The sequence below is a fragment of the Delphinus delphis genome, chromosome 17 (assembly GCF_949987515.2).
Source record: "Delphinus delphis chromosome 17, mDelDel1.2, whole genome shotgun sequence".
Classification (NCBI taxonomy): domain Eukaryota; kingdom Metazoa; phylum Chordata; class Mammalia; order Artiodactyla; family Delphinidae; genus Delphinus; species Delphinus delphis.
The window spans coordinates 12732865-12749126 of record NC_082699.1 but is presented as its reverse complement, the minus strand read 5'-3'; the positions used below and the strand labels follow the sequence as shown (position 1 = coordinate 12749126).

At 40.0% G+C, this 16262-nt stretch overlaps 1 protein-coding gene across 3 annotated transcripts in view; it reads right to left on the bottom strand.

Annotated features, from left to right (window-relative positions):
- CSPP1 (centrosome and spindle pole associated protein 1) overlaps positions 1-16262 on the bottom strand; it is a 109614-nt gene that overhangs the window by 10102 nt on the left and 83250 nt on the right. For all 3 annotated transcript variants that reach the window (XM_059994737.1, XM_059994738.1, XM_059994739.1), the window contains 5 exons: positions 16099-16216; positions 11001-11140; positions 7369-7509; positions 5201-5247; positions 1985-2048 (listed from right to left, as the gene is read on the bottom strand). In XM_059994737.1, the coding sequence (XP_059850720.1) occupies positions 1985-2048; positions 5201-5247; positions 7369-7509; positions 11001-11140; positions 16099-16216 (510 nt within the window). The remainder of the gene's footprint in view (positions 1-1984; positions 2049-5200; positions 5248-7368; positions 7510-11000; positions 11141-16098; positions 16217-16262) is intronic.

Genomic DNA, 16262 nt, shown 5'->3' with positions numbered 1-16262 from the left:
GTACCTTTTATTTCCTTTTCTTGCCTTACTGAATTAGCTAGGACTTCCATAATGACGTTGAGGAGTGGTAAGAGGGGACATCTTCACCTTGTTTCTTATCTTAGCAGAAAAGTTGCTAGTGTCTCATCACTAAATGCTAGCTGTAGGTTTTTTGTTGATGTTCTCTAGGAAGTTGAGGAAGTCCCCCTCTAAGTTTGCTGACAATTATCATGAATAAGGTGTTGGATTTTGTTTAATCCTTCTGCATCTATTGATAATGATGATAATGAAGATTTTTTTCTTTAGCCTGTTAAAGCAATGAATTATATTTGAATGAATTATACTGAATGTAACCCAGTTTTGCATAACTGGTATAAATCCTACTTAGTCGTGGTGTATAATTCTCTTTATACATTGTTGGATTCGATTTGCTACTGATCTACAGTTTTCTTATGATGTCTTTGTCTGGTTTGGGTATTAGAGTAATGCTGGCCACAGAGAATGAGTTAGGAGTATTCCATCTATTTCTATCTTCTAGAAGAGGCTGTAGAGAATTGGTATAAGTCTTCAATAAATGTTTGGTAGAATTCACCACTGAACCCATCTGGGCCTGGTGTTTTCTGTTTTGGAAGGTTATTAATTATTGATTCAATTTCTTTTTTTATTGTTATTACAGTCAATTTGGGGCTTTTTCCTAGCTTTATTGAGATATAATTGACATACTGTGTGAGTTTAAGGAGCACAATGTGAGGATTGTGGAATGTTTACCACAATAAGGCTAGTTTACACATCCTTCACCTCAATGATTACCACTTTTTTGTTATTATTGTTGTTATGGTAAGAGCATTGAAGTTCTACTCTCATAACAACTTTCAAGTATAAAATACAGTATTATTAACTATAGTTGCCATGCTGTCCATTATATCCCCAGATATTCAACTTATAAATGAAAGTTTGTACTCTTTGACCAACATTTCTCCACTTCCCCCACCTCTCAATTTCTTTAAAAGATGTAGGCCTATTCAAATTGTATTTGGCAGATTGTGACTTCTCAAAAAAAAAAAAAGAAAGCATTCACACTACCAGCCTTACCCACACTCATCAGAACAGTGGCAACAGTCATGACTAGGGGCTGCTTGTGGTGACCATTAATCAAGACAGACTGCATATCTTTGGTCTAGTATAAGGTCTATGTAATGAAATATTCCGAGCCACTGTCTTGAGTGCCCCAGACTGTCTTCATTATTAGCAGGAACTGGTCACATTTCCCTGACATCTAATGAGCTATCTTCCCATCCCTATTTCCTACTGATTTCTCTATCTTTACTCACTCTCCACACTATGACTTCCTTGCAAAAGAAAAACTCATTAGAAAAGAAAAAACTGAGAAAGAAATATAGGCTAGTTTGGAACGCTGATCACTTGAAAATATAAAGTAATTGACATGAAATAAAACTAACATGTAGAAGGGAGAATTCCCTGATGGCCCTAGGATAGCAGAAATGCTTATGTTCAGAGTACACAACTATAAGTGTCTATTACAGTACATGTACCTTCACATATCTTCTCAAGACTAAGTTATATTCTTACGGCTTGTTAAAATTAAAATATTTATTAAGATAACTGTGAAGTCACATGCACTTGTAAGCAGTAAGGGAGACCCCTTGTACAGTTTGCCTCGTTCCCCACAACGGTAGCATTCTGTACAGCAGGAGCAACAGCCTCACACCCAAGACACTGATACTGATAAAATCCTCCAATCTTATTCAGATTTCCCCAGTTTTACTTGTACTCATTTGTGTGTTTGTATTAAGTATCTGATTTTGAAAATTTTGTTAAGTTATATTTGATGATTATTAGTAAAACAAAATATTCCTTTTTTTTTTTTTTACCATCTTGCACAACAAAGAGTAAAGTACTGATTTTTTAAGTATGGAGAAAAACACTTAAGTATAAATAATGCTTAATATTTAAAGAAATAGGTTGGTAAAATAAATATACTCACCAATAAAAGCACTATCAGATTCCAGTAATGAATTTTTCAAGAAATCATTAGTGTCATCTCTGGGCTAAAAGAAACATCATATATTAATGACTATTTTTATTAGTCCTGTGTGGAAAAACAGCAAATTTGTACTAAGGCACAAGTCTCCACACTCTCCCCAAAATTAGCAAAAGAGGACAGGGTGAAGTAGAACTGGCTGCTTCCCTCCTCCACCACGCCCAGAAAATACAGGAAAGACCTTTTATTAAGAGTTACATTATTGCTGTTAAAAATATAATAGAGTACGAAGCAGTGAACCCACTTTAAAAGTCTTTAAACCACTGTCGAGATTTATTCATTCTCTCAATAAATCTGTTTAGTGCACTTACTATTTTCCTCTGTGTTAGGAACTGGAGATACAAAGATGAGTAAGAGTTTCTGTTCTGGAGTGGATCACAGTCCCATGGGGGAGAGGCATACCCTCAGATAATGAGAGCCCCTTGTGACAGCAGCTGTCACAAAGGCATAGCACAGATAGTGAGGGACAGGAGTAGCGAAAAAATAATGCTAGGGTTGGGCTTGTAAGGAGCTCTCAAATTAGAGGTAAGAAATTTACATACAGAGAGTTTTACAATAATGTCACCTTACATACTGGAAGGAACCTAAAGTCACCCAACACCACCTCTCTGCACTTCCCTTCCAGATTTCTAGGATGTGCTAGAATACTCCAGTGAAGAGCTGTCCATTAATTTCTAAGGAAATGCACTCCACTGAGACATAGCATTGGTTATCGGAAAGTTCTTCTCTTTCACTGAGTTCTTCCATGTACTAAATTCTTTTACATTTAACACCCACTGACTCTACGTCTGCTTTCTAGCATGACAGTAATGGTAATAATAGCATCTAATATTCACCAGCTGTTCTTAGCACTGCATACACACTGCCCAGCTTCTCTTCTGCATCACAGTTCTTCACACACAGGAGAGCGTGATCAAGGCCCACCTCAGCCCTATCTTCTCCCTGACACTCTTCCCCAGTTTCACCTTGAGTTTTCCATATGATCCAGTTCCTAGGAAGGTGAACCCACAACTTTTTAGCTTTTTTTGTAACAGCCATGTTACACTGTTGGCTTATGCTCAGTTTCTACTCAGCAAAATATGGTGTTATTAATCCAGGATTTTGATCAAAATCCCAGAAGTTAAATTTCAGTATTTTTCACTGAGAAATATGGCTGCCACATACAAAGAAACCTACAGGGTATTCAGAAAAGGTGTCCATACATCTCAAGCAATGTGGTACAGGGACAGGGAGGGGCTCCGGAGTCCAGCCTGCATTCAGACATGGGCTTTTCTGCTCACTGGCTGTGTGGCCATGGCTAGCAGTTTCCTCTTATGTAAAATGGGGATAAGCATACCTTGTGAACTTCAGAGCAAATAAATGTCAGGTACCTCGTGCACGTACAGAGTGTTGCTACTGCAACGTTGTTATCACCATTATCACTTCAAAACCAAGCACCAACAGCTACCAACTGGTAACGCTGGGCAACTAACAGCCTAGCTGAGTCTTACTTTTATAATCTGAAAATGGGGATAATACTACCTGTATCATTAGTGGGGGGGAAGATTAAATTTATTTTCAACCTCAGTCTTTCCTCAAACTCTCTCTCTTACCCATCTACTCACCAGCTCCAACTATTTGTCTAGCAGGCATCTCAAACTTACCATGACTATAACTAAGTTCCTGACCTTCTCCCTCACCCTGAAACCCGTTTTTCCTGCTTCTTCATCTCTGTAAATAGCAACTCCAACCAAAAACCTTGAAGTCCACCTTTGACTCCTCTCATGCCCCACATCCAATATGTCAAAAATCCTATCTCCTTTCAAAGTAAATCCAACCACTTATGACTTCCACTGCTCCCACTCCAGGCCAAAGCACCTTATCTCTTAATTAGATTATAGCAGTAGCCTCCTGTCCCCCTCAGTCTATTCTCAGTGAATGGCAGTCAGTTGTTAAAACATGAAACCAATCATGTCACTCCTCTGCTCAAAACTTTGGGAGCCTCTCATCACATTCACAGCATAAAAGGCAACACCCTAAGGCCCCCTGAGGCTCTGCTGCTCATCACCCGCTCTCTGCCTCATTTGCTCCCACCCACCCCTGCTCCTGGAGGTCCAGGCTCCCCGGGACTCACGCTCTCCTGGTACACATGAGGCTCACTCCTGCCCGGGGCCTCTACCTGCGAGGTTCTTCCTCCAGATGTGTCCCCCGATATTTCACACGACACCTCCCTGACGTCCTTTCTCAAATGTTACCCACTCACAGTGAGGCCTTCCCTGCTCACTGTCCTTCAGACTGTAAACCCTTCCTTCTAGTCCTCCCAGTGCCCCCTTCCCAGCTATCATTTTCTCCAGAGCCCCACGATTCAACATACTAAGTATTTTATTTGTCTATTGTCTCTCCTTCTTTCTAGAAAGTAAGCCCTCAGAGGACAAAGATTTTTGTTCCTTTTGTTCACTCCTGTGCCCACAAACACCTAGAATATTAGCTGGTCCACAGTAAGTATTTAACAAATATTTGTTGACTGAAAACTGGCTCATCCCCTTCCTTTTGTTCAGTCTATGCTTGAGAGTCCCTTCCTCAGGATAAGAGTTGTGCCCTTACCTTGCTTAGCTTCTTGACAGGTCTCACCACTACATGGATTAGACTCTTACTTCCACTACTGCTGCTAACTGACCTCACTCATTATGGGACAGGCCCTATAAGGGCTTTTAATATATTATCTCATTTAATCCTCACAACAGCCTTTGAGCTATTTTTTATTTAGTTAATAAACATTTATATAGAAATTACTACATGCTAGGCCTGTCCCTAAGTGCCTGCAGATATTAATTGATTTTAATCTTACAGCCACCCTCAGAGATAAACACTATCATCCCACTTTACATATTAGGAAACTGAGGCAAAGAAAGATTAAATACCTTGCCTGAAGTCACACAGCTAAAAACAGGCTAACTTGAACAGCCTAGCCCTAGAGTCTTGTTCTTACTCATTACAATATGCTTCCTCTACATATTACACTAATATCTCTTTAGCTACCCACTACACTGATGGGACAAGTTTTAAATTCTTTCTTAACTCAATATTCCTGAAGAATTCAAAATTGGAATACTCACTTACCATACTCCTAAAAATTTCTATCACCCAAAAACTAGCTTGAAAAATTATAACTTTTCTTACCATTCTGTGGTCTTGTACTTTAGTGCTTGGGACAGCATCCAAGTCAACTGTAGCCAGTGGAGAGCAAAAACAAATTAAAAAGTTAGAAAATACTTTAAAAACAAAAATAAATTTTAGAATAGCTCTTGTAGGGCTTCCCTGGTGGCACAGTGGTTGAGAGTCCGCCTGCCAATGCAGGGCACACAGGTTTGTGCCCCGGTCCGGGAGGATCCCACATGCTGTGGAGCGGCTGGGCCCGTGAGCCATGGCCGCTGAGCCTGCGTGTCCGCAGCCTGTGCTCCGCAACGGGAGAGGCCACAACAGTGAGAGGCCCGCGTACCACAAAAAAAAAAAATAGAATAGCTTTTGTAATTAACTCTTTACTAGAGATTACTTTTCAATGATCACATTTCAGAATTTTTTAAGATACTACTTGTTTATTAATAAATATAACCCAGCGTCCAATCCATTCTAGTTGGATAAAATTCTCCCATTCACATGTAATAAATATAAAAAGTAAAATCATTGTGAATTTAAAACTGATGCCTATAGAAAAATAACCATCTCCCCTCATATTTCTACAATCTGTGTAGAAAATTGTTGAGAAGAGTTAAACAACTCCCTCACGTGGAATTGAAGGAAATTGAATTCAACTCCAGGCACCTGGTTCCGGGGCAAAGATTTTGGATCAGGTAACCCAAAGGCCCCTCTGATATGACCAGGGTTCCTATGTGTTCCTCTCAATAGTGCACTTTATCCTTTTAGCTACTGCCTGTGGGAATAAATAGGCTGCCAATGATAGCCTGTATTCCTTGTTAGAATATTTTATACCCACATTTTTGATTGTTTTATAGTTAAACCATATTCTTATGAATTAAGTCATCACAGTGTTTGGTAGAAGTTGTGGGGTAGTTGCTGTAGGGGATGGATACCCTCAGTCCCAAAATGGACCTATTTCCACATGAGGACTACTTTTGGGCTAATCAGAGCAAGTTGCCAAGATCACACCAGATCAGATCATCAGTTGGGTCTCCTAAGGAAAAATGCCACCAAAATGGGTGTAAAGGTTGAAGACTGTACCTGCTTCTCTCTTCTCTCCTGATGATATGCCTACTATTTATCACAGACTTTGGGTTACTCTGCTGTCAGAGGGTGATCAGTGAGACCACTGTTAAAAATTCTATGCAAGATGGAGGGAAGACTTTCCCTGTCAGTCTTTACTGAAGCCTTGACCTGTGATCAGGGCCTAAAGTGGTACATCACTTACTCCTGTGATACTCTCATGTAGTCAAAAATAGGTTCTTCAGATTCTGTAGGTCAGACAAGCCTGCTAATAAGGTAGGGTTTTGAATTTTCCTGAAAATAACTGCTAGGACCATCTCCTATCTCCTTCTATTCTTGTTACCTAACTGCTGCATTTTTATGACTCATTTTCCATGGCTGCACTCAATGGCCTGAAGGCAGGCAAAGCTGGTGAGATATGTGTGAAGGTCATGCAGGACACCCGGGTCAATAGGGCCCACTGATGTTCTCTGCGGCCACTAGCTCCACTCCACCTCTAGGTGCCTGCCCACCCCACCCCTAGTTACACACTCCCAAGGGACCCTAGCTATCTCCTTTGCAACATTCATCACACTCACACTTTTTAAGCATCTAAATTCTCCAACAGAGTATAAGCCCCTTGAGAGCAGTGGCATATTTCATTCATCACCATTTACCCTGGATATAGGTCACTACCCAGGCTCATAGTAGGCACTCAGTAAGTATCTGTTGATTGGCTAATTACAAAGAAATATACTCATAGCCCAGTCTGAAGCTTTACAGATTTTATGCTATATCAAAACTCACAGACACACACAGTAGAGAAATGTCCCATAGGACACCAATGTGTCTGCCCAGCATTCCTTACCCTGGTGCAGATACCACCTGGCCTAGTCAAGGTACTCAGTCCTCCTGGCTATCATGAGTGGCTGGACCCCTCCCATGCACAAATAACATACCCCAGTCAAGCCAATCACAGCCCTCTCTGGGACTTACTCTTCTCAGGGACTATAGGCCAAAAGGGGCATGTGAGTATGGAGCTGCCAGTGGAGGGAGCCTGCCTCGGATTGAAATCAATACCAGAGACTGAGAAAGCCAACAAAAAAACAACCCATTGAAACTGTGAAACAGCAATGATTATTTCTTACCTTCAGCAGCTTCCTGCATTTTCATTCTATTCAGTCTCTTCTGCTGCTCTCTTAGCAAGGCTTGCTGCTGAATCTCTAAGGTATGATAATCTCTTGGAGGATCCGGGTACATAAATTTCAAATCAACTCGTGTTTCTGAATCTGGTACAAAAATAAGTTATATAACCAAGTTAAATCTTGTTTCCAAATGAGATTTTATAAAACTTCACTATAAATAGGAACAGTATAAATAACGAGACATCAATCAGCAAAGTCAAAGGACATCATCATAAAACTAATGAACACAAAATTAACATTCTTTAAATAAATGCCTTTTCACAAACTTATCACCATTATAAGGGAGCCCCCAGAGCAAGCAGCAGCTGACTGCCACATTCTCCATCCTGACCTTCCCACTCCCCCAAGATGCCACCCAGAGCCTGCCACTATGTGCAGGTACATCCAAGCAATTATTCAGATGGCTGTAACTCAGGCAGCCACCAGACACTGAATCACAGCCGATCCCTAAAATACACTGGAAAAATGAAACCATAATGTTATTGGCCAATTAATATTTGTAAATATCATGCCAAAAAAAATGAAAAGATAAATGCAGGCTGCCTGGAGCTTTAGGAGGGATGTCATTTCTGCAGGAAATGACAGTCTAAGAATTCACCTATGCCACAAGTTCAAGAATTATCAACTGATCAGAATTAAAATGTTAAACCTTAATTTTTAAATCTTGAGAATAAAAATATAGTTCACACATTTAAAAAGTCTTGACAATATTCCTTTTGATCCACAGTGGAACTAATCAGAACCCTATGCCCCGCCCCCAACCCAAGTACAAAGGCCCCTCCTTGTCTCCTGCCTCTTGTTTATAGAGAAGCTGAAGTCTCCCAGGCCTCCCTGAGTCACAAAGGAGCAGGCTCAAGCGGCTAATGATCAGGACAACAGAGTCACAGACTCAGTGTCTGATGCACACTCCTGAGTTGTTTTACAGATACTGTACCTGCCACCAGAAGGAAAAAGCGGACTGCATGATGATCAGACTGCAGCCGTGACATAAACTGCTCCACCTTGAGCAGTCGCTTGTTCTGCCCACATATGTAAATGGGCAACTACAACTGCCAGCAAAGAGATGCTACAGACCCATGCCGACAACTTCCACCCTAAGAATACAGCACTGTATGTCAGCATGAAGAAGTTACAAAGACCTTCATGCATGATCCCACAGAAACGGAATGATGTTCTGCCAAGTGGGGATTTGTAAGCAGCTTTCGGCAGGAAAGAGCTCTCTGCAGGAGGCCCCTTTGTCTGTCATTAACCTTAAACCAGGCACCCCCATGCTCTCCTCATCTCCAGCCCTAGCACACCTTTCAAATCTTTTGATCACACAATACCTTGCCTAATGTGTTGGTTCTTTCTGTAGATCAAAGAAGTAGAAATGAAGAATAAGTAATTAACAGATGACCAGATCTCTTCCCTAGCTTCCCCTTCAGTAATCTCACAAACTGTGTGAATAGCAACTAAAGAATGATCATGAGTAGTCAACAGGCCTGCACACAGTGGGGGGGCGATGACTCTGACCCCCATCCCAATGAGTAACTGAGATGACTTCCCTCTTTCCCTTTAAAAACTTTCATGGCCCAGCAGAATCTTAAGGATGGTTTTTGGGGGACATTGAGTCCAGCATCTCGCCAGATTGTCAGCATTCTGATTAAAAACAACTTTCCTTTCCACCAACTTTTGCGAGTACTGATTTTTTTAAGCGACAAGCAGCCGGACCTGATTTGGTAACAATAGTGGGAAATGAGAAGCATGCTGAATATCTAAGAATTAGAAAATGATTAAGAGCAAGGTTAACAGAAGAGACTCTGGACACACAAACTTGGATTGGAGCCTGATTTCCCCACTTCCAGACTCATTTTCCTCTCTATAAAAACAAGAGACATCAACAACTAAGTCATATGATCAATGAGGACTAGATGTGGTAACAGGGAAATGAATGGCTCAATTTTACAGTTTAAACCTTTTTGTTCTCAAGACCTCTTTACCCTCTTAAAAGTTAAGGACCCCAAAGAGCTTTTATTTACTGCCCCCCATCATATTAGAAATTAAACCTAAGAAATTTTTAAAACATTAATACAAAAACATATTCTATTAGCTTCAGAGCAATGAAGTCATCATGTGCCATATATGCTCTGGAAAACCTGTACACACAGGAGAGAATAAAAATGAAAAGGACAAATAATGTCTTAGTTTATAATAAAAATAGTTTTGTAAAGCAATTATACTCCAGTAGAGATGTTTAAAAAAAAAATAGTTTTGACCTCAAGAAGGCCCCTGAGACCTACTGGCTTAATATAATACCTGGCATATAATAAGTAATCAATAAATGACAGAACAAAAACATAACTATGGTATATGTAATTGATGACACATGTATATCTAAGTGAAAAAAAACAAAGAAAATTAAATAATTACATCTAGTTTTTATTTTACTTTTTTTGTTTTAATTAAGCTCAGAAAGACTAGTAAATATACAAAATATTAATTGTGTTTATATTTAGGTGATTTGCGTAAAGTGATTTTTCCCTCTATCCTAAATTTTCAAAACTTTCTAAAATAGATATTACTTTTAAAAATAAGAAGCAGAAGAAAAGTGTAAACTCCAATTCATGTGGTATAGGTCATAAAACCACCATCCAACAACTCGCCTCCTCTATCCCAACGGCCGCTCTGTGAGTGCACCTGAAGAAAAATCACAGGTAACACACATTTTGGTTCCTCTCAGTCTCCCAAGCCTCTGTTACCTTGGCAATCATACTTCCCTAATAAGCTTTCTCTCCTCCTCCTAAGTGGCCGCATCAAATTTCTCTACTCCCTTCCTTCAAAAGTCCTGCATTTCCTCCTTTCTACTCAGGGACCCTGCTCTCTTCAAAGACGTTCCCTCCCTCCCCTATGTTGTAAGCCTCTGCCTCCTGTAACAGCTTTCACATCAGCTTCCTAACAAGCTCCTCCAGCTCCAGACCCTGTGTTCCTCCCCTTCCCAGCCACCCTTCTTCCAAGGGTTCTTCTGTTCATTGCCTCAACACTTTGCTTCCTATTTATTCAGTCCTCATTTCCAAAGCTAACTGGCTTCTGATCGGCTTCTGATCCCATAATTCCACCAAAAAAGATCTAGTTGAGGTCACCAATGACCTCTGATCCAACTGACACCTTCCAATATTCATTCTACATAGTCCCTCCTCCCCGATACACTCTCTTCCCTCAGCTTTCAGGACACCACATTCTCCTGCTTAACCTCCAGTCACTGACTCTGCCTTCTCCACCTCTTTACTAAGCTCATCTGGCTGTCCATCCTCCACTCAATGTCAGGTGCCACTCTTCACACTATTTTACTGATCTAATCCACTCCTGAGGCTTTAAGAGCTGTATGCCCTCCAAAGGAAAATAGCCAAACTAAAGGTCCATCCACCAGATTGGCAAATTGAAGAACTAGAGTATACAGAAGTTTCATTCAGCATCACTTAAAATATATACCATAAATGAAACTTTACTTTAGAAAAAGGATACAAACGTCTTTAAAGATACTTAAATATGGGTAGGACACTCTTGCTGTATCATTACAATAGCAGCATTCTACTCACCTCTATCTTTCAGCTCATTAAAGTCATGAATATTCTGAAAAGTAGTAGTGTCTAGGCCCTTAGGTGACTGTCTTCTGACTGGAGCCTGTAACCGATGTCTGGCCATGTCAAATACATCCATGGGATTCCTTTCTCTTTTCCTGTAGAAAATGACAAATTATGATAAAAGTGTCTTCTAGGAAAAAAATCTGAGTTGACATTTAACTCCCTGTACAAGAAATTTGGCATCTTTCACCACAATATATTATAAAAATTTATTCTAGTAGCTGTTATTTCAATTCCTCGTATTAAAAAAACAGGGGGGCTTCCCTGGTGGCGCAGTGGTTGAGAATCTGCCTGCCAACGCAGGGAACACGGGTTCGGGCCCCAGTCTGGGAGGATCCCACATGCCGCGGAGCAACTAGGCCCGTGAGCCACAACTACTGAGCCTACGCGTCTGGAGCCTGTGCTCCGCAACAAGAGAGGCCACGACAGTGAGAGGCCCGCGCACTGCGATGAAGAGTGGCCCCCGCTTGCCACAACTAGAGAAAGCCCTCGCACAGAAACGAAGACCCAACAAGCCAAAAATAAATTAATAATTAATTAACTTAAAAAAAAACCAGGGTATTTATAAGGTCATTATAATCTTTCAAAATGCTCAGAAGCAAAGTATCTTATTGGAAGAACAGAATGAGTTAGCTTTACCTTAAAATGTTTGTGTAGTAGAAAGATTAGTCTTTGGTCAAAGAAACCAAGATTCAAAGACCAGCTTTGCAACTTACTAGAAGTTTGACTGCACCATCTGTAAGATGCAGATAATGTCTACCCTTTTAGTCTTGTTGTGAGCATGAGATTAAATGAAATTATATATTGTAAAGTACCCTGCATAGTACTTGACATGTACTAGGTCTCAATAAATGTTACCTTCCCCTCAGCCTAAAACAGAAATTATACAGAGAAATACAGCATAAATATGCTGCCCAAAATAAGAGGTATTATCCACAGTCCCCCAACTAATTTTACAGTGGGCTTTCTGGGAACTTGATACCTAATTAGTTAATTACTACTCTATTTCTTCCTTTGTTAACCTAGGAAGTTAGCAAAATAGGCAGGTAGCTTAGTAAGGGATTTTTCTGCTAGGACTTTGGGGGAGTGATGATAATAGAAAACAGGGATGGGGGATGGTATCTCCAGCCCTGAAAATAAAGTATTTGCTGCTGTTTCCCTCAGCCCTAGGTGGGTCCCCTCTAGTTTTTAAAATGTAGCTCTAAGCTAGAAGTTTGCCAGACTCCTGCCTTCATGTCTTTATTCACTAAATCTTCCCTAAGCACCTAGATGGGAGGAGCTGGGATCCCCACAGGCAATGCCCCCTGCTCTCCTGGGGTTTCCTTTTATGGGGAAGGTTTCACCAAAGCCACAAAATCACCTTGTCAAGGCTGACATAGGCCTCTAATAGTGAACCACCTAGGGGGATAGGAACTGCAACAGAGATTCATTAAAATGCAAAACAAATACTAAAAAGGCTTTTGGAGGCCATTAAATTGGACTCCTGTATACCATTAATGCTAATAGTTAAGTAGGCTGTTCAGTTAGGAATTAGGTTATTAGCTCTTCTTTGCATGTGAGCTGGGGGTGCCTAGCACTATTAGGAATTCAATAATATGGTGAATTAATTAATGAATAAGAGATTCTTTTTGTGAAACTATTTGTAAAACTGGAATAAAGAGCCAACACTGAGATGTCGCTGATCACAATACATATCGAACACTACCCCGAAGTTAAATGTATTTAACCAATTCTTGCTAAATGATGGTAATTCTAACATATATTATCTAACTTAAGTTAGCACACAGAATTTACAAAGTGCTTTCAAATACATACATTTATTTATTCTTCACTAGAATCTCATGGGGTGGAAATTATTGTGTAAGATTTGCAAGTGAGAAAACTGAAAAGCTGCCCGGCTTCTCTTTCTTACACTGGTTTGCTAAAAGAGAGCACAGTCTTCAGTTTATGAATGAAAATAAAGAAAATAAAAAGTCAGCGATCCATTAGATTTAATGGAATATGCATGTCTGGAATATGGAAAGCTGCAAAAGTTAAGGCATTTATAACATCTTGAAAGTAAATACAGAAAAACTATACTGACCTCTCCATTACTAAGAAGTAGTTGACCTACTATGGAAGAATTCTTTGTTGAAAATTACCACCTTGGGTTAACATTCCATTACCTAGCCAGTCTGTATCTTGAAATTTCCTCACCTTGTTTACTTAGCCAGAACATGCCTAGAGAATGCCAACAAAAATCTAAGCAAAGCATAATTAGGCAGGTTAACATGCTACATTAAAATCCTACCACATCCTGGATTACAGTCAGAAATATCAGTGTGAATTTAACGTGTACACAAATTGATAGACACAGGAACAATTACAGATAATGTTTATGACTTAGTATATATACATATACTATCTAGCTCTGCCCACCGAGAGCTTGGTTTCTAAATACCATTCTCCAAGAGGAACCAGGTCTCCTTGGAGAAATGGCTGATTCCAGGGCAGGGGACAGGGAATATACAAGATGAGCCTGGAGCATCTTGCAGTAACAGAAAGTAAAAAAGTGCTCAAGAAACAAAAGGATGGGACATATCAAAGAGATACAGGAGCCAACATGAAAGAGCTCCCAATGGCCTAAGTTGCAACAACTTGAGCAACAACATAAATAACATAATACTATAATGTTATAAATAACATTATAACCCAAAGTACAAAATAAATATACATGAAACAACAGTGATATAAATAAATGGCTGAATAAATAAAGAGAGGAGAAGGGACAAATCTTTCTTACAGAAGAATTCTAAATAATATATGTAGATAACCCCTCTCCAGAAGATGGAGCTTATTCCCACTACCTCTCAATTCTTGCCAGTGTGGTAAACTTAGTGATTCCAGCACTATCATATGGATGTCACATACCTGCCGATACGATGTGATGAGAAGGCTACCCTGTGCTATTCTTTCCAAAACCCCTTAACCCCAGCCTCATCATGAGAAAACATCAGACAAATGTAGACTGGGGGACATTCTATAGGATAGTTGGCCAGTACCCCTCTAGACTGTCACAATCATGAAAAACAAGAAAGACTGAAAAACTGTCCCGGAATAGAGGAGACTAGGAGATGCGACAACTAAATGCAGTGTGGTACCCTGTACTGACTAAATCCTGGAACAGAAAAAGGACACTGATGGAAAAACTGGAGAAATCCATAAAGTCTGGAATTTAGTTTGTAGTAATGTTCCAATGTCAGCTTCTTAGTTGTGACAAACATATTCTGGGAATGTAAGATGTTAACAACAGCGAGCACTAGGTGAGGGGTGTATGGAAACTCTCTATACTATGTCTGCAACTTTTCTATAAACTAAAATTATGCCAAAATAAATGATTTTTTTTAGATAAACACTCTTTAAGGAAAATGTGGTAGTTACCCACTGCATTGATTTTACAACCTACTAAAAGACTGCAACCTGCAGTTTGAAGAATATTGCTTTAGAAAATTTAGGAGTCCTTTTGGCAAAAATGATCAGAAATGTTTGGTAGTCTATTAAGTTATTTTGCTGGAAAATAAGTATTTCAGAAAACAATACACTGCTGATGGAATGGTTATTCCACCTCTGAAGTTTTCCATTCCTATTATCATTTTCCTCTCAAGGACCAAGTTTCTATGCCTGACTTTTTCGAAGACTGAGAAAGGGACAGTAAGGAGATTGTTTTTATAATTGTCTAGTCTATGTCTTCTTCTAGTCTTGTTTCAACCATCTCTTTCCTATCTTGGGCTTCCTTATCACTTAGATTAGCTTACAAAGGAACTTCTGCATCCGTCTGCCTTCTGTACATGAGTCCCAATTTAGTCAATTATCTTTCACTCAGTGATTTCTCTGTAGTGAGGCAAACTATCTCAAAGATAGAGCTTGAAGAATGGCCTGTTCCCAATACTGATTTTTCACTAATCCTATTAAAGATGCCATGGTTAGGGATAACACTTTTGGTTTGTCTTCAAGAAAGTGCTACTTCTTTCTTCTTTTTTTTCTTTCTTCCTCCTATCAACGCCACCACTGTCATCACCATTGCCATAAATATACTACTGGCAGTACGGAAGGACAATTAAAATTCTCTGCTTAAATATTTTATATTAGGTTAAATCAATATTCATTAAATATCCCATATTTTCACAGTGAATAGATTTTACAATTGCGAAGAAATGTTTTATGAAGGCAATGTTATCTACATAAAATTGAAGAATGTGAATTAAATAGCACATTAGCTAATTAAAGAAAGAGCCGTTCTGCCAAAAAAGAAAAGAAAGAAAACCTACCACATACTGCAAACACACTAAAAAAATCATACACTATTTTGAATTAGTTATACTGAGTCCCTCCACTAGAATGTAATTATTTAGCTAGATTTCTTTTGGGGGGAGGGAAAGGCTATTTCAGTCATTACAATTTCACCAATAATCCATTAAAAACTTTTTTCAAGGACTTCCCTGGTGGCGCAGTGGTTGGGAGTCCGCCTGCCGATGCAGGGGACACGGGTTCGTGCCCCGGTCCGGGAAGATCCCACATGCTGCAGAGCGGCTGGGCCCGTGAGCCATGGCCGCTGAGCCTGCGCGTCCGGAGCCTGTGCTCCACAACGGGAGAGGCCACGACAGTGAGAGGCCCGAGTACCGCAAAAAAAAAAAAAAAAAAAAAAACTTTTTTCAAGCATGCAAAATTCTAACAGATGTGGCTTTATGATAAAGATAATTAATCCTGTTCCAAAACTGTAGAATTACTGGATATGTTCTGATTCCTTATCCTGACAGAAAAGAACACAAGAACAAACAAAAAATGGAATTCTAGGGCTTCCCTGATGGCGCAGTGGCTGAGAGTCCGCCTGCCGATGCAGGGGAAATGGGTTCGTGCCCCAGTCCGGGTAGATCCCACATGCCGCGGAGCGGCTGGGCCCGAGAGCTATGGCCACTGACCCTGCGCGTCCAGAGCCTGTGCTCCGCAGCGGGAGAGGCCATGACAGCGAGAGGCCCACTAACCACAAAAAAAAAAAATGCAATTCTAAACTTGCCTTATATGAACTTCATCTTCACTGTCCATGTGCAGCAACCGCCCTTGCAGACGCCGCTCTTCACTACGAAGCTGCTTTCTCATTTCTGATAATTCCATAATTACATTTTTTTTCTCCTCTGCAAATTCACATTGATAAGTGAAAAGTAAGACATGTATACGAAT